Source organism: Erpetoichthys calabaricus, chromosome 8, assembly GCF_900747795.2.
Source record: "Erpetoichthys calabaricus chromosome 8, fErpCal1.3, whole genome shotgun sequence".
Lineage (NCBI taxonomy): Eukaryota > Metazoa > Chordata > Cladistia > Polypteriformes > Polypteridae > Erpetoichthys > Erpetoichthys calabaricus.
Window position 1 is genome coordinate 125,186,217 of NC_041401.2, and position 19,839 is coordinate 125,206,055.

Sequence of the window (19,839 nt, forward strand, 5' to 3'; positions counted from 1 at the left end):
CTCAGCTGTAGGATTATCAAACACATGAGACTAACCAACCAGTCCATAGCCAGCTATGGTCATACACACATCTTCTCGCTGTTATTTTAGTTACCAACTAGAATGTCCTCAGAATGAAGAAGTAAACTGCAGCACCCAGAGAGATGCGGAGAAAGTGCCAACCACAGATAGTGATCAGGCGAGCAATCAAACCCCAGAACTGTGTGGAACTGTGTAGCTAAAAACTACATTACCATGCTACTTAATTGTAGTTCAAGAAGCTGAATTATTAAAATCACAGGAGCACAAGGAAGATTTAGAATAGCCACTACTGAACATTCACCCACAGTTCATATTGTGCTTCTATAAAGAGGCTGATTGCCAATGGAAAGCAAATAACACATCCCACCCCAAAAAACAAAATCAAGAAAGCTACTTGTAGAAGATGATTTTCAATTTTAGTTCTGTTTATTTCTGATTGAATGGATTCACTGCCCAGTAATATTTTGGAAATGTAGCACATTAAAAGAAAAAAAAACAGAATTCAGAGTATCCAGCCATTCACTCATTCTCCATTTTTATTATCTAGTTGTGGAATGCAGAGAGGCAGTGCTTATTCCAGTGGCTGGGCATAAGATGGGAACCTACCCTGGAGAGAGTGCCAGTCCCACAGTATACTCATGAACACTTACTCATACCTGGCCTTTGGAATGTGAGAGGCAAACCAGAGTTCCCCAAGGAAGACTCACAAGATGTAGCCAAGCTGCAACCGGGTGAGGGATTTGAGCCCAGGACTCTAAAAGTGTGAAACAGTAGTGCTAAGTGCTAGCCACTTTCCTTTCATGCCATCCTCGATATTTTTAGGGAATAGAAATGCACACAAATAAAGTTCTTAAAGTTTAATCAATTGTTCAGTTTATGGCAGTATTGTCATGTAATTTCAATCAAACAAAACTAAACCAGTTTGCATGTTTCAAGAGGAAAGCAAAAGTACAGTTGACTGATACAGTAGGCAGAGTGCTTAATAATATCAATATGAACTTATTTTATGAACTGAGAAACTACAGTTGTCATTAGTATCCAGTTGTCCAATCTGAGACAGACTTCCAGCAGTCTGATCTGTTGTAACAAGGGGGCTCCGCCCCCTGCTCGCTTCGTTCGCCAACCCCCGGTGTTGGGTAACCCGAAACACATTGATGAATGTATGAGATATATTGGTTCATTCGTTGATAGATTGTGTCATCTGGATCTAACACGTAGATCTGTGCATATGTGCGTTCGTGATTTGGCTCAGGGTGCACCGTTCCAATCTGATGTAATATTTGTCCACATACGCGAAAGCAGTATGGGCCATTGCCAGCTGGTGGCCTGATATTTACCCCGGTAGATGCAAAAGCAAATGAACTATTGTAGGATCTAATGCAGTCCATAAAGTTTTTACTTTTGGGTACATTGTTAGTTAGAAACATCCATAGATATTCAGGATATTCATCTAACCCTAACCCTTTGACAACAACGTGTAAACTCATTAGTTGTATTGCCAGTTGTTTCTTCAGGGAAGTTAAGCGAATGACAATGACAGCAAATGATATTCATTAATCCTAATGAATGTTCATTAATAGTGGACGCATTACAGAATGCGTTGTCAGCTAATTGGCGGAATTGTTTAGTGGCTGTTTGTCGTTCCTTTCTTTGCCGTTTATCTGTTGCCTCTGCTGTTTGAGAGGCGCGTTGTAGGCGCCTGTGTTCATTAATTGTATTCAGGCGGGCTCGTTTCTGTATGTCCGTTAGTTGAAAAGTTTCGTTTTGGATCCGGAGCCGGAGCCGTGACCGTGACTCCATTAGTTATCCGTTGTCTACTGTTAGTAATATGGATAGTTGCACTTACTGTTAACACGGAGCGTTTTCTGTGGTTGTACTGTTAATAATGCATCACTGTAATGTGATTCACATATGCTATATGGTTTGGACGTGTGAGGATGCCGTACGTTTAATACGGAGAGTTCGTTTATTCTTATTACCCGGACCATGCTGTGTAGTGTGGACGTTTAGTTCAGAAGCGTGTTGTAGGCGCCTGCGCCTTTCGTACTTTCCCGCGCCTTCCGTACTATCTTTGTGGACCTTTGCGGACCCCGTAGTGTCTTCCGTTTGACTCTGGGGTGCAGTGCAGAATCCTCTTTTCTGTGTGGCGTTAGTTGAGCTATTTCGTTTTTGAGCCGTGACTCCTTCGTTAGTTGAGCTCTTTCGTTTTTGAGCCGTGACTCCTTCGTTCACGGTGAATCAGAAATCACTTGCAGTTTATGAGACGCGCGCTGTAGGCGCCTGCGCACTATGTCTCCTGCATCCATCGCCGTGTACCTGGGTCTGTGCCTTCCGGTTTACCATTCTCGTTTAGTAATATGGATTAGAATTGCTGGCATGTAACTGTTTATGTGTTTTTTTTATATCCAATAAAAGTTTAAAGATCAGTCATTACAAAATTACTGTGAACCTGACTTTATTCAGAGAGCATAGAGTTCAAAGCAGAACACTCAAACTACAGGACCATAACTGGGTGCAACTATGATAAAATACAATTTGTCTAGCTCTTTCACTGTGATTGAATTCATATTAGAAAGTCAGGTCAGTGAACATTGTCAAATGGAAATACATTTGGGAATTAGACTAGGAGGCTGAAACCGCTAGAAATATTGATGCTTTACACCATAAGAGGTCTAGTGTTTTGTTGCTCATCCCAGCCTATGAATGTTCAGCTGTTGGTGAACTAATCATTCTTTTTGGTGAGTCATTACAATATGCCGCATTCTTCTTTTCTGAAATTGTGACACTAAAGTCAGTTACAGTCAACCACCCTGGCTCATTCAGTCAGAGACCTTTTGAATCTGTGACAATGAATGTGCAATTATAACTGATTACAACCTATTAACAAGCAGCTTTGCATGCCTGCTCAGAAAAATATATTATTGTTCAGTTCCATGAAAAACTATTTGTTCCCTTTCATATTTTCTAAACCTTTGTTTTATTTTTTTTTACATATTGGATTTCCATGCAAATCCTGATCCAAATAATGAATAAGGAATATTTGAGTAAATAATGAGACTTATTTCTTTTTTCATCATTACATTCCTCCAGTATTCAGTATTTCCATACTGGATCGGTCGAGCTCCGGGTTAACAACGACTGCCACCAGTACTGTTAGCCAACAGGGTGCTGGCAGAAATTGGGCTACTGTTGGCCAAAGAAGAAGGAGGAGAAGAAGAGGGGGGGGGGGGTGTCCAGAGGCAGGAGGAGAGTAGGAAAGTAAAGAGAGTGGAACTGAGGGTAGGAACTTTGAATGTTGGCAGTATGACTGGTAAGGGGAGAGAGTTAGCAGATATGATGGAGAGAAGGAAGGTTGATATATTGTGTGTGCAAGAGACTAAATGGAAGAGGAGTAAGGCCAGGTAGATTGGAGGTGGATACAACTTGTTCTATCATGGTGTGGATGGGAGGAGAAATGGGGTAGGAGTTATTCTGAAGGAACAGTATGTTAAGAGTGTTTTGGAGGTGAAAAGAGTGTCAGGCAGAATAATGATTATGAAGCTGGAAATTGGAGGTGTGATGATGAATGTTGTTAGTGCATATTCAATGCAGGTTGGGTGTGCAATGGATGAGAAAGAAGATTTTTAGAGTGAGTTGGATGAAGTGATGAACAGTGTACCCAAGGAACAGAAAGTGGTAATTGGAGTGGATTTCAATGGACATGTTGGTGAAGGGAACAGAGGAGACGAGGAGGTGATGGATAGGTATGGTGTCAAGGAGAGGAATGAAGAAGGTCAGAGGATAGTGGATTTTGCCAAAAGGATGGACATGGCTGTGGTGAATACGTATTTTAAGAAGAGGGAGGAACATAGGGTGACATACAAGAGTGGAGGAAGATGCACACAGGTAGATTACATCCTATGCAGAAGAGTTGATCTGAAGGAGATTGAGGACTGCAAAGTGGTGGCAGGGGAAAGTGTAGCTAAGCAGCATAGGATGGTGGTCTATAGGATGACGTTGGAGATCAAGAAGAGGAAGAGAGTGAGGGCAGAGCCAAGGATCAAATGGTGGAAGTCGAAAAAGGAAGACTGCAAGGTTGAGTTTAGGGAGGAGGTGAGACAGGCACTGGGTGGCACTGAAGAGTTACCAGACAGCTGGGAAACTACAGCAGATGTAGTAAAGGTGACAGCAAGAAGGGCGCTTGGCGTGACACCTGGAAAGAGGAAGGAGGAAAAGGAAACCTGGTGGTGGAATGAGGAAATATAGAAGAGTATACAAAGGAAGAGGATGGCAAAGAAGAAGTGAGATAGTCAGAGAGATGCAGAAAGTAGACAAGAGTACAAGGAGATAAGGCACAAGGTGAAGAGAGAGGTGGCAAAGGCTAAAAAAAAAGTGTATAATGAGGAGTTGTATGAGAGGTTGTACACTAAGGAGGAAGAAAAGGACCTGTACCGATTGGCTAGACAGAGGGAGCGAGCTGGAAAAGATGTGCAGCAGGTTAGGGTGATAAAGGATAAAGATGGAAACATACTCACAAGCGAGGAGAGTGTGTTGAGCAGATGGAAAGAGTACTTTGAGAGGCTGATGAATGAAGAGAACGAAAGAGAGAAGAGGTTGGATGAAGTGGAGATAGTGAATCAGGAAGAAGTAAGGACAGCTATGAAGAGGATGAAGAATGGAAAGGCCGTTGGTCCAGATGACATACCTATGGAAGCATGGAGGTGTTTAGGAGAGATGGCAGTGGAGTTTTTAACCAGATTGTTTAATGGAATCTTGGAAAGTGAGAGGATGCCTGAGGAGTGGAGAAGAAGTGTACTGATGCCGATATTTAAGAATAAGGGGGATGTGCAGGACTGCAGTAACTACAGTAGAATAAAATTGATGAGCCACAGCATTAAGTTATGGGAAAGAGTAGTGGAAGCTAAGTTAAGAAGTGAGGTGATGATTAGAGAGCAGCAGTATGGTTTAATGCCAAGAAAGAGCACCACAGATGCAATGTTTGCTCTGAGGATGTTAATGGAGAAGTTTAGAGAATGCCGGAAGGAGTTGCATTACGTCTTTGTGGACCTAGAGAAAGCATATGACAGGGTGCCTCGAGAGGAGTTGTGGTATTGTATGAGGAAGTCGGGAGTGGCAGAGAAGTACGTAAGAGTTGTACAGGATATGTACAAGGGAAGTGTGACTGTGGTGAGGTCTGCGGTAGGAGTGACGAATGCATTTAAGTTGGAGGTTGGATTACATCAGGGATCGGCTCTGAGTCCTTTCTTATTTGCAATGGTGATGAACAGGTTGACAGACGAGATTAGACAGGAGTCCCCGTGGACTATGATGTTTGCTGATGACATTGTGATCTGTAGCGATAGTAGGGAGCAGGTTGAGGAGACCCTGGAGAGGTGGAGATATGCTCTAGAGAGGAGAGGAATGAAGGTCAGTAGGAACAAGACAGAATACATGTGTGTAAATGAGAGAGAGGTCAGTGGAATGGTGAGGATGCAAGGAGTTGGCGAAGGTGGATGAGTTTAAATGCTTAGGATCAACAGTACAGAGTAATGGGGATTGTGGAAGAGAGGTGAAGAAGAGAGTGCAAACAGGGTGGAATGGGTGGAGAAGAAAGTCAGGAGTAATTTGTGACAGACGGGTATCAGCAAGAGTGAAAGGGAAGGTCTACAGGACTATATTACACATAAATAGCTATGGTAAAATAAATGTGGAAATTGTGACATGTTATTATGCTTAGAAATTACTTTCTGCTGTTGGTGGTCTGCCATATCTTTCACTTTGACAAAGTGGTCCATGGTCTAAAACATTTTGAAATCCACTGAATTAAAATATGCAAATAGAATTCAAAACTTTAGAGGGAGAAGAATTTTGTAACAGTGTAATGTAGTATAGACTAGAGAAAATTGCTTTCCTTATGTTTCATTTGAATTTATAAACAATCACCACTATGCTGAATGGACTGTGCAAAAGAAGATGCAGACCCCTTCATGGTGTAACCTACTTTCTTCAGTTCATCTATTGCTATTCAAGATCTGAAACTAAAACATTTTCTTTTGATAAGTTTGAAAGTAATTTTGAAATTAACTCCATACATAATAAACTTCAATATCATGACTCAACTGGCACAAAAATAAAGACATACATTTTTCAAAGCAAATTGTGTGGAGAAATTGAAAAGTAATAAGGAAAAAAGATAAACAGGTATATTTTAGGGGCTTTCCAGAGGGCGTGATCTACAGCAGTCCAAAATCAGAAATCAATATACTGTATATATATTGTCAAAACACTTAACACCAAAATCCATCCATCCATTATCCAACCCACTATATCCTAACTATAGGGTCATGGGGGTCAGCTGGAGCCAATCCCAGCCAACACAGGGCACAAGGCAGGAAACAAACCCCGGCCAGGGCGCCAGCCCACCGCAGGTCACACTCACACACACACACACCCACACACACCAAGCACACACTAGGGACAATTTTGAATTGCCAATGCACCTAACCTGCATGTCTTTGGACTGTGGGAGGAAACTGGAGTAAACACCAAAATAATTCACCAAAATAATAACACAAATGAAAATCCATATGGTCTGACACACATTCTTCGCAACAACATGCCACTGAATGAAATTAATTTAAGCAGCAATGGGAAAACAAAAACAAAGAAAGGAGACAACCAAACAAGACCCAAACCCAACAACAGCCCTATGGCTGAGCCTGAAAATGTTTACTCATCTGGTTTTATTTGGCTAGCTATGAATATCTGTCTACATCACAGTGATGAATACAAATAAATAATACAGTTTAATTAAAAGAAGAATAAAGTTGTCAAAGCAAAAAATAAAGATGTAATTGCCTATTAAATAGTAAACAGAATTAAAATGCCAAAATGAATCTTGCTTTCCAAAAAAAGTAGAAGAGCTAGTAGACTTAGCATTCTCATAGGCCTTATTTTATAGCAGAGAAATTGCCTGCTCTGGAATCACAAACCAACATAACTGTAGCCCACCATTTTGGATCCCAGCAGCAATGGAAGACTGATAGTCAGATAAAACTGTATGAAAAAGTAAAAACAAGAAATAAAATGTACTAAAGTGGCTATTGAATGTGATATCAAGCAGCAGATCAAAGAAGCACCAAGTCGTTTTGAGGCGGCTATGAGGCAGCAACTGTATCTGCGGTAGTACCACATCCTGGTGGTACCTGCTGTGCTTCCTGGTACATCATCTCCGTGTTGAGAGAAACTATGTTTTATTGTTAAGTGACCATAATTTGGACAATTTCTGTCACGCATTTTCATGATCTCCCGTCATTTGTGTTTGGTTGTTTGTTCCAATGTATTTTAAAACAGTGTAGCAAATGGATTTGACAGCTTTTCATTCACACTGTGCATTTCTTCTTAAAGCAAAGCTAAATTGCAGCACATGAGTAAAGCAACAAGCAGAATTATGGGGGCTGACCAAACATCTCTAGGACTGTTAATTGAAGAACATGTCAGAAACTTCATCAGATTCTATACTCTGGACTGTAAATTCAGTTTTGGCAGTTTAACAAGTGATCAAAGAATAGAGTTTATATTAGACAGCATTTGTATTTTCAGCAATCAGGTAGTTTAATGTTAAAGAGCGTCTCAACAAAAAAATTCTGTGCATGTTGTTTAGAAATGAGCACTTTTATTTCCTTCATTTTTTATTATTCATTGTAAAGTTTACCTTGAGCTTGTGTATTTCTTATTCATAGAGTCAAGAATCTCTGCCTATTGATGCAATATTTCAGCAATTGTCTGATGAGTCTGACACTTCAAACTTGCTATCAACACATCATTTTAAACTTATCTTATATTGTTAAATCACCTGATTCTAAAGTATGACAAATTCTCAGACTGTTCAGATCAAAGGAGGCTATCACACAGTCTCTTGTTTAGAGCTGCCAGTTTTAAAGGCACCAAGCTACTGCATGGTGCTGGTCTGAAATGCTGGAGGCAAAATCATAAACATTCAAACAAAACAAGTCCCAAATAATTTAAATCATACCCAGCTACAGTTTACACTCTTCAATTTTTAACGCCGAAAAAGCCATACATAAAACCCACAGAAAGTACAAAACAATCGATTCTGAAAGCTCCAAGACTTTTGATCCTTTAAATCAGGCCATCTGAATTGAACAGATAAAGTAAATGTGTGGGCTGGTGCCTTGCCCAGGGTTTGTTTCCTGCCTTGTGCCCTGTGTTGGCTGGGATTGGCTCCAGCAGACCCCCGTGACCCTGTAGTTAGGATATAGCGGATTGGATAATGGATAGATGGATGGAAGTAAATGAGACCAAAATTGCTCATCTCAGTTGCCTGTTTGCTAGTCTGTCTAGATTACTGTCTGTCATTTTTATGAAGGCAGCTGTCAACTGTGCTAACATGAGGTAGTCACATCAACACCTAGGGTGGTTGTGGAGGTTAGCATCACTTTATGGGTATAGGATATCCATTTGTGTCATAGCAATAATTGCTGTTGTGTAACCAGTATGTCCCCAAATCTCTATACTTCACACATACAATGCAATTGGACTGCCTGTCTTTGTTTTATTTGTGTCCCCTTCCACAACAGGCTGAAAAAATAAGGTAAGCAAAATATGTAAATAAATGCAGTTTCCCTAATGCTCAGTGCCTTACATAAGGATTAAGACAAATTATAAAAGACACCACTCAGTCACCATGCTGTGAACAGCAGGCAGTGTGGAGTAGTGGGGATGGTTGCTGGTTCAATCCTCGCCTCCAACTGTTTTACTTTGTGTAAGGCACTTAACCCACCTGTGCTCCAAAAGTGTAAAAACACATGTTTCTGTGCAATTGGAAACCTGTTTTCACTGCAAAATGCATTGAGAAGACATTTTATTATGAAAAAGTGCTACATAATATATTTTTATATCAATTCATTTCCTGCCACATGTGTAATTTAGTTAAGAGTGCCTACCCTGGCAGCATCAGATGCATGGTTGGAACCAGCCCTGGAGAGGATTTGAGGCACACTCATGCAAATGTCCAAACCGACTGACATGGGGACAAGGCAACATCATTTACCATATCCTGCACATTGTTGTAGGAGGAAAATAGAAAGAAGAAAGCCTGCAAAGATGTGGGGAGAACAGCAAACAACGCACATGAGTCTCTTTTAGCTGTGAGGTAATATATGTAACAAGTGTGCCACCTAATAGAATGTGCATTACCTATTTGCATCAGTCTCATCCGAGCAGAATGGCTTGTAGTTTGACTTCTACCAGGTTACGCAGGTTTAATTAGTAATTTAATGCATTACTGCAATGCTCATTTTTGCACATTGACAGTAAAGATCTCTGACTGGCATATATTGAACTCTGTTCACATCCATGGCACATGTTAGACCAAATTATAAATGACAGTATTCTGTTGAAGACTTTTTCTTCACTAGTGTTAAGGTGCATGCTCAGATACTGTTCATTACTATAAATGACTTCAGCCTTAGAGCTACAATAAAAATGATGAAATAGTTGTTCAGTTAACCAGCATTATCTTGAAAAATGTTTTTTCACTTTTAAGCCCCTTTGTGTAGTGCCATCACTCATTTAATTGATCCACCCGGTGAGGACTCACGTATTGCAAGCCCATTTTTAAGGAAGTGTACCATCTTTAACTGATTATATATATCCCAAAACACTGAACCTTTCCATCCATTCATCACCAAATGTATTTCAAATGCAGAATAGCACATATAAGTAGGCAGAATTCCATTCTAAAATGGTTTATGGTGCCCACGTCTCTTGTAATGAAACACCCCTTCTCTGTGCACTTCATGCCACACTCATTACTGTATAAAGAAAAAAGGCTCCTTGGCAGACAAGACTGTCATTCCAAAAGGGTACACGTAGCAGCTCTAGAAAGCACCAGTGACAGCACAGTTTCAACTAAAAAATTGCCACTGATTGAGCCATTTTATATTGAAGAAAAGTCTTTTGTTTTCTTCTCAATGAGAAGAAAGTCTAATCCAAGACAGTTGAACGATTGGGGACATGGCCAGCACTTAATGCATCTCCTAGTAATTGACTGTGATGCTGGCACAATTCCAACTAAAAGGGAGAATGCATCTTGCTCTCTATAATCTGAGGAGAAAGAAATTCATATCTTCTTAGGCTGCTGCATTTTACCCACAATGAAGCCTTACCCTGCTCCCTTTTCATCTTGTCTGCTCTTTGTTGACCTTTCTGCTGAACGTCTGTGCCATTATTCTGTAAATGTAGCCTTACATTTTGCAGCACTGCCCCATAATTCCAAGGCTAGCATTACAGTTGTGTCACAAGCAGAGTGAATCTTTCTTCAGCTGTTTGTACCTTTTCAATACAATATGTGGCACTCTTATGGGGTGTTCACCAAACTCCAGAATAATGTTCATAAAACAAGAAATAATCAGGGGCCTCATTTATAAAGCTTTTGCGCATGCAAAAAAAGACTCAAAATGTAAGTACACAACTACACATGCAAACATTGGGATTTATAAAAGAACACTTGACGGGGAACATGCATATATCTTCAGCAGCTCTGACTCATGTGTACACAACGTTTCAGAGAAACTGGGAAATGACGACACCTTATACCCTTGATCAAGCAAGGAAATGCAGCCAAACCAGCTAAATTATGACTCACACCCGTAAGAATTCATATGAAGTGTGTCCTCATTTTCAGTTTTCTCCAAAATGTTGCATAAAGATGGGTCGGAGTTGCTGTAAATATATGCAGGTTTATCCATCAAGTTTTCTTTTATAAATCCTGAATTTTGTGTGGAGAGTTGTATACATACATTTTGGGTACATACAAAAGTTTTAAAAATCTGATCCCAGGAGATGACAGCCAACAAGGGATCTTAACCAAATTACTGACTCAAGGGCACAAGTAAAAATCAAGATTAAAAAGCAAAACAAGAAGTCAAAGGGTAGAACTAATTAATACTAAAACCTCAATATTTTTTCTTCACGCTTAACACTTACAACTTGCAGAATTTTAATGTTTCTACGATACAACTGAGAGACAAAGATATCTGGCAGACACCGCCATTTTATACCAGATATCCCATTGACATTGACCCTTCTTTGATGTCGCACACGTGGCAGAAACAGAAGCATGTGTCTTAACAATCCATAAAATTGTTGTCCGCTTGATGGGATATATAAACATAACATTAATTTAAACCCCCCAAATGAAAAATAAAAAACTGAAATCTGTGAGTTCCAAAACAACAGAAAACACTCATCAGAACTACATTTATAAGAGATAAAAAAATCAACAAACACTATTGCCCCGGTCTGTTTTCTATCTGATGCACTTAGCAAACTGTAATGGTTATGTCAACCCCCACTTATAGTAAAACAAATATCTTGTACTTACCATTGTTAGTGTGTGTTTTCCCTCTCTTAATAATATGGTCCTGCATTTGCCTGACTCTGGTTCTGTTACGTGGACTTTGTGACTGGACCTGTCCAGCAGCCTACCTGTTTATACCAAATTCCTACCAAGGTCAGGGCAGTCTCCATCAATGGTGATGTTACACAAGTGAAACAAGTCCAAGCCAGAAGCAGTGATGAGGAAAAGCCATTAGAAACCATTTTTTGCTTTCCTGATAAACGCACATTGTTCTTTGTTTCACTGATGCTTGATAGTGGGAAATGACACAGAGATATGTGGAGCTTTAAAATCCAAGGGTGTAACGGTTTCATCTTCATATTATACTCTCCGGAATATGTACCTTTATTGTAGAATGTCTAGGCAATTGTCGTAGGTCACCAGAGCCATTGCTTTGCCTGATTTTGTGACTTTGCTTGTTAAACATCAGCTCAGAACTGGAGTTTTTCTTTTATTTTCCATTGTCAACTGGCCATATGTCAGTTTTAATATTGCAGGATGTATTTTATCATGATTTTATGTTGATCAGTTTGATTTGCTTTGTTTTATTGTGTGCTCATTTTTGTAAATGATGTTTCCTTTAATAATTTCACTACATTCTACCTGTAAACTTATACCAGTGCTGTGAGTATGTACTCATTGAAGAGCATTATACAAAAATGAATTGGATTGGTAATATGCAAGGTCTTGGTGGAAGCAGTTTTAATATTTAGAATGCAGATGGAAAAAGGTGCTTCAGTGGAATGTACCATGTTGCATTAGTCTATCTCTGACAACTGTCTTTTGTCAGTGGCACACTGTGTCTAATTCACAGGTGTGATCCATCTGCTCCAACCATTAATCGAGTGTCTTTCAAAAGGGACAACATGTAATAGACACAGCTGCCTGACCCTGCTAGGACATTTACGTGTTCTTCCTGTGTCTATGTGGTTTTTTTTTCTCCAGAGCAACCTTTTCCCCATCATATTTAAAAGACCTGCCTGTTAAATTAATTGGTGCTTGTAAAGTGTATGAGTCCTTGTAGCTATTCCGATGTCTGTGTGCTAAAATGGACAGAAATTCCAACCCTAACACAGTAACTACCCAGCATTCAAAAAGGTGTCATCTTTTCACAACTCTGTAATGAACAAAGTGGTTTCTTTAAATAAATAGACCTTTCCTAGTAATCCCCATCTATCAATATTCCAAACTATTTACCCACTTCAGGGATGCTGGGAGCTGGTGCATATTTAGCAGCACTGAGCACTGGAAGGGACATCAGACCTCAGAACACGCATGTGGATGGGGGAGGGAAACACATTTAGATGCAGACTCAGACTGTGAAAAACAAAGAGACGTTTACCAAGCAGTAAAACTTTATTTCATAAGATACCATTCTATGATCCAACTAGTATAAAGGCACATAACTAGCGTAACATCACTTTCTTTCTGTTCTAACAATGAGCCAATTCTTAAATAGAGAAAGCTATAGTTACTGTAGGAAAAGAAGAGTTCATCTTTCAAGCCTCAGTCCTCTTCTTGCTGTTCTTCATCACCATTCACAAATTATATTTGCTTTTGCGTATGCAAAGCAACATTTTTTCAATATGTTAATTTTTGTTTTATATAGAGCTCTTTGTGGTAGGTTAATGTAGATGGCTGCACAGATTACCAGCTGTAAAACACAGAGCAGCATACTTAAATACTGTAACACACAACCACAAGGTGACTAATGGAGAAGCAGCACTGCCATAGTGTTGATGAGTTTCATTAGTAATTAATGAATAACAAAAGATATAATCATATTTAAAACGTTATTTTGCCTAATTATTAGAGAATGTTACCATTTTAAAGGCTTTCGTAAAAACTGATGTCCACTAGCAGCCATGCAAACTTCCATCCATTGTAACATCAAGACAGACCTCAGGCCATCTTTTATGATAATCACCGCATTGACTTAAGAGGACTCCTGTGAATGTGATCTGTAATGTCAGCGATAAGCTCTGGGGAACGAACAGAAGAACTTTGTGATTTCAGTGCCCTTCTTGTAGAGCCATTAGTATACCACTTTTTCACCAACTACTAAATTGCCCATTTCACTGGAGCACATCATCGGAATATTGTTTTACGACTGCTTCATGTGTTATCATGAAGGAGCATATAAAAGCATGCAGATGTACAATTAGAATACGCTGTTCCAATGAATATGGGCATGTCTTCTGTCCAGCAAACACACAAACCTAAGAAAATGAAAAACTACCAACATGTTCCAATAGCTTCACCTGACTGCATTTACTGCTGCTAATGCCAGTTTAGCAACAAATAAACCTTACCTTGTGCCCTACCCCACCATAGCATATCGTCTATGGGGGGGAGCAAAAGCTTTAGATTCTTCAAAAAGTTTGATCTCCATTTTTCGATGGATCTTGACATTTTACGGTCCCAATACCGAAAACATTGATATCTCAGTGATGGGTGTGTATCTGTCTGTGTGTGTCTGTGTCTGTCTGTGTGTCACAGTCTCTTGAGGATGATCTAGAGCTAAAACAGCTGGACGGAAAAATACCAAACTCGAAACTTAAGCCAATGATGATTAAGATGATTTTATGACTCGTTTTTGAGCCAAATCGTGCAACAGAAAGAAGTACTGTAGAGGAACCCTCACATACCATAATTCTGCAATTAATTATGAATTGTTCTCATCAATTGCTATCATAGTGACCTATTTAATGATCAGAAATATCAGCATCAGAGCAGTAAATAATTGCTGAAATGTTATAGAATAGTTCGGATAACTTGGATCCTAGGGCGCAAAGCCTACTGACATGTCCAAATTTTTTTCCATTTGCATTTGTGATGTTCCCGTGACCCTGTGTTCAGATTCAGCGGGTTGGAAAATGGATGGATGGATGGATTTGTGATGTTTAAAATGCCCTTCGGTGGCTTTGATTTATAGCTTTCTTACTAGGAGATTCGTTCTGTTTTATGAACCTGCCTAGTCCAATAAATTGCTGAAGAGAACTGTAGTCTTATCGATGAAGTGTCAGGCATAAGGCGGGAATCCACCCACCAACACCCCATCATACCTAGACCATATAAGAATATCATCCAGACTAATTTGCACATCTTTGGGGCATAGGAGGAACCAGAATAGCAGAAGAAATATCCACAGGGAGAATGTGTAAAATCAATACAGATAGCTTTCAGGCCATGATTTGAAGCTAGGAGTCTGTGGATATGAGACAGCAGCCACCATGGTGTCCTTCCCACCTCAAAATGTGAACACATGCATTTCCTTAATATAAAAACTCCATAAACTTTTGCATTCTCCATGAATTATTGCAAGTCATAAAGGTGATAATAAAATAAACAGGCTAAATGCTCCAAACTTTGTGGTCTGTTATTAAAAGTGTGATTGCTAGGTCGAACAATAATGTGTGTAACATAGTGCTGAAATGATCTTCTGGATGAAACAGTTAACAAAAATTGACGAAATGAAAGATGCAGTTAAACATGGGTTTGGTGATTTAATCAGAATAGCCTAAAAAGAGCATAACAGCTATAATCTAATGTTGGTAAAATTCATTTGATTTATTGTAGGATTATGCAGATTAATATTTAAGACCTCTTCTAATAAATTTGAAAGTGTTGTAGATTTCCTACCAGGTTATAGCACAATTTGCATTGTTATTTTTTATTCTGTTGTTACTTTTTTAGCGAACATTGTAAATAATAAAGTATAATGGTAACCTGGTCACCTTTTAATACAGAGCTGATCCACTATATGTCCTCTGAACAAAATGACCATGTCAAGACAAGGTCTCAAGAAAGTGTCAGCCCACAACACCCTCGGAAACTCACTGGGTCATTGGCTACCTAGATAAGCCACAAGATGGTTTATATTCTGATATGCCACTCTTGGCATCGCTGGTATACTTGGCTCATCTGTTTCTTACCATTAGCTGGATGTTTTTGGGTGGTGGCCCCATCTTGATACAACCCTGATTCCTATAACTACTAAAATATCTTAAACATGTCCAGGCTCCCTGAACATGATCTGATAACTCTGCCACAGGATGAAATGGGCAGATGGACCCAAGTACATGGCTAGTCAGTTCTTAATATACTGTAACTAAGGCTATGTGGCTATAGAAGACAGAAAATTGAAGCATTGTTTTTTGAAGGTACAGTAGGTAGGATATTGTGTCTAGGAAGAATCAAAAATATGTGAACTAACAACTGTGGGTCCTGGTTTTGATTTGTCTCTTTTCATTTTGTGATGTAGAGAGCTTTAAGGGATGGATTGGAAAGGAAGGGCTTGCTGTGCTCTTTCTGGCTTTTAGTAATTTAACCAAGGATGTAATGACTAACCTGGAGCCCTTCCATTTACCTGAAAACATATTGTTGTATAAAACACACTGTTGCTCAAAGTTCAAATAGGTTTGTTGTGTTTAAACTGCTTTTAATACTGATGTCTTTCAAAATTTGTTTTTTACTTCTGTACTATCCATCTTGTGGTTATTATGATTATGACAACCTGTTCAGAACTAGTTCCTGACTTTAGCCCCATGCTGATTGGATACACTTTAACCAACACAGTGGTCAACTAGATTAGGAAGTTTTGGTAATGAAAAGACTGAACATGTTCTGCTTTGGTATGAATTATTTGGATGTTTGACTTACTGTTAGTGTGCTTTTAATCAATAAATTAAATATAAATATAAAGTGAAGACCTTTCCATCTCTCTTTCTCTCTCTCTTATGTCCTACTCTTTCTTTTCTTCTACTGATCTCCCTGGTTCTGTTTCTCTCACTGATCCTTTTTTGGTTTTGGTCCTACTTCCCCATTTTTGTTTTTATCTGTTACTTCTACTACTCTTTCTTTGTTCTTTATTTATCCTTTTTTCTCCTTCTCCCTCTGCTTGCTATCGTTCTCTGTCTCTCTCTCTATCCCTCTCTCCCTTGCCCATTTTCTTTTAACAGGTGGTGAGCTTTGCCAGTCTGAAGTACGACCGCTCCTACAGCTGGATGGTCCTCTGTGTGCTCTGGTGCTCCATTGCTCAGTCCATCTTACTCCCGATGTTCTTGTGGGCCTGTGACCGCTACAGGGCCGATGTCAGGATGGTCTGGGAGAAGTGTGTCGCCATAATGTCCAATGATGATGTTGATGACGGTAAATAAAGTACCTCTGAGACCACTTAAGTCCTCTCTGTTGACTCTTGGGATTTGGGGGTTTGGAAATGTGGGAGTGAGGGTGGATGATCAACACTGAAGAATGACTGGGTGTCACTATGCGATGCCTAGTGTGCTTTGGCCCTGTTGTCACATCTCAGTGGCTTAAATAGCTATGCAAGACTTCCTCCTCTTTCATCTGCTTGTGTTTGTTATGTTTTCTTTTTTTTAGGATGTAATGTGTTGGGTGCTTAGGCTCATATACAGCACATAAAGCAGCACAGTTTTATTCTAATGATTTCACAAGTGATATGATTTTCAATGCATTTGCTTTTGTCCAGGGAGTATTTTCTAATTAAATATTTTTAAAGAGATTTGTAGATAGCAAAAGCAGCATGGTACCTAATCCCATTTTTTTGTATTTTTGCAGCAGCTCACCATATTTGCTGCCCCTTTTACACCAAACTGACATTTATGATATCTTATTCTAAGGTCTGATAAGTTTCTGTTCCGCCCAAACAAAAAGCAAAAGATCAAATAAAATAAGCAGCCATTGATTGTTCTCTTTCTCTCACTTATACGTCTGTCTGTCTGTCTGTCTGTCTGTGTATCTGGGCAGTTCTTGAATTCTAAAACATTATGCTTTCTGCATTTGCAGAAAACAGCCAGGATGGAGGAATTCATCCGGAGTTAATTTATGACAGACCATATGACTATAGCTGCGCGGCGGATATTGTGACGGTAGACCGTATTGCCAAGTATGAATTCTCCGCCCTAGAAAGGGGCGTCTCCCAGATTTACCCAATGAGACAACTGCAGGAAGATAAAATGCAGTATCTGCAGGTATATTTACATTAATCTTTTCTGTGCTAAACTCAGAATACGTTTGAACTGGTGCAATGAAAACGGTTTGCATGGAAAAAAATTTATAACAAGCACACCTCGTCCCTAATCCCCTCTGCACTGCGCTGCACTGGTCTGTGGATGGCCTTCCTTCATTTACTGGTCATTCACATAGACAGAGAGAGAGACAGAGGATGTTTTCAAAGTGAAACACAATGCCGAGTTGTCCAGCTGCCAACTGCATGATTTCATTATCAAGATGGTATTCTCTCCACTTATTTCCACAATGTACAGTTTATTGGGATTACAGAATGATGGGCCTTGGGGGCATGTTTCCAGTGAGTTAGGTTGGGTTTCAGGTCAGCATCAGCCTGGAGTGAATAAGTGTGCAGCTCAGACAGTATAGCAAGGGTTGGAGTAGAGAAGTGGCTGGGGCAGAGGCAGGCACAAAGGACATCATTTATAATTAAAATATATACAAAAAACAGTGAGACAGAATTAGTCAGAATGAGATCTTTCCATCATCAGGGTTTTCTTTACCTTTTTAAAGGTGGATTACTCCAACCATTATAGGGCATCATTTGCAGCAATGGTCCACTTAGCTTGAGCAAATGTGGGATCATCAGATTGGCTGCTGTAGAACTCAGAATTGTCATTTTATTTTTCTTTACTGCTGCCAGTTTCTTTTGATTGTTTTTGATTCCTTGTCTGCATGGGTGCAAATAATTTTACAAACAGAACAAAGTGTTTATATCCTCCCTCAATGTATTCAGTATCTGCAGACTTTGCAGTAATGGTGACACGTTTGCTCTTATATATACTGTACATATTCAAGCCCAGCTCACTGGCTTATTGCAGAGCAATACTGAAGAATGTTGTGTCTGTTTTGTGGCAAAGGTAAAATACAATGTTCCTGTCAAGATAGGTTACCTCTAAATGTCATTACTGCAAGCAGATGGCATGATAATTTTATAGAAGTTAGCCAAAGAAATGGGAAAATTCTAGTATGCTGCCTGTCTGTCACAATGAGAGGTGGGGTGGTGCACACTGGTGCTGGCAATGTAACACAAAATCACTGAATTGGTGCTAAAAAGCTTACTTGTTGAAATAAACTGTCCTTCGGGACAAGGAGCAAATTTCTCTTTTGCTTTTCATTGGTCATCTGCTATCTATCAAACAGCAGAACTCTGACAGGAATGGTTGTGTTTTGGTACTTTGGTGGCTCCACAAAACATATATTTATAATAATAACTTGTTGAACTACAGTTTTCCTTTCCTAGTTTTTTATTTGTAAAAAAAAAAAAAAAACTTTTTATCCAAAGCCTGCATCAGGCTTTTTTTCTGTAATGCATTGTAAGAAATGCAGTATATACTAGAGTGGAACGTTTTAATACAAAGTTAGTAAATATGATAAAAAGCAACTTTATAAGGCATATATGGTGAAAGTGTAAATCAGTTGATACTGTATTTAAAATTATTATCTACTGATGACATCACCAAGTGGCTGTCTTGATGTCAATAATTTGCTGGTCGTCTGAACTGTGCACTGTGAGTCTTGTAATGGAGTTCTATCATACGTGGATTCAATGCATGCAGCGAGTATTTCCAGGCTTGATTGCTAGAATATCAAGTTTAAGTGGCGAGTGCTGCATTTGGTCAAATAGCTAGGAATGGGTGGTGTTAGAATGCTGCTGTGAAACTGAACAACCAATATCCTTGATATCACTGGCACTTACCCTCTGTGCCAGCATCATATATGAGGCTTCAGTAGAAGGGTTTAATGGGGATGACCATAAAGACAGTCACCAGGCAGCCTATGTGCATTTGCAGTGCATGTTAGTAAGCCTGGTTTATTTGGATTCTTTCCAATCCCTAAAATAGTCAGTATTGGAGGACACCCGAGTCCTTAAAAACTCCTGCCAGCTTTCAATGATTAATTCCTGCACCACAGCAGCACCCTAACCCTCTCCTCTCGTCACGCTCTCCCACCCTTCTATTGTGCTGTGACCATTACTGACCTCTGTCCCTCTTTCCTTTCCTGTACACATGCAAAGGCATAAAATGCTCCACACCTCTAGGTAAAAACTTTCTGAAAAAGATCATGTCTGCAGCCGCAAATAAGCTAACCCTCTCTACATGACCATTTTAGCTTGCGGGTGGTGAAGGGATGGGGAAAGGGAATCTCAGAACACATCAGAGAGATAAATGTAACCTGGAATTACAAAGAATGAGTCAAGGCCACAAAAAGCACACAGAGAATAGAGTGGTGGTCATGTTCTGGGGGGGGTTATCCAGTTTGCATGCTGTTCTTAGGCAACATGTCCGCTGTTAGCCAGTGCTTACTTGCGCGCTAGTCCATGTGTAATGAAATCTGTGGCCCCTAATGGGATGCAGACCTATCAGCTGCTTTGACTGTGGCTGGCT

The 19,839-nt window shown here is 39.7% G+C and overlaps 1 protein-coding gene across 3 annotated transcripts in view; it reads left to right on the plus strand.

Moving 5' to 3' along the window:
- Positions 1–19,839, plus strand: part of LOC114656051 (probable G-protein coupled receptor 153) — a 99,050-nt gene that overhangs the window by 72,351 nt on the left and 6,860 nt on the right. For 2 of the 3 annotated variants that reach the window (XM_028807446.2, XM_028807447.2), the window contains exons 4-5: positions 16,384–16,573; positions 17,231–17,415. The exons of the other annotated variant lie outside the window; for it this stretch is intronic. In XM_028807446.2, coding sequence (XP_028663279.1) covers positions 16,384–16,573; positions 17,231–17,415 — 375 coding nt within the window. The remainder of the gene's footprint in view (positions 1–16,383; positions 16,574–17,230; positions 17,416–19,839) is intronic. 3 annotated transcript variants of the gene reach the window in all.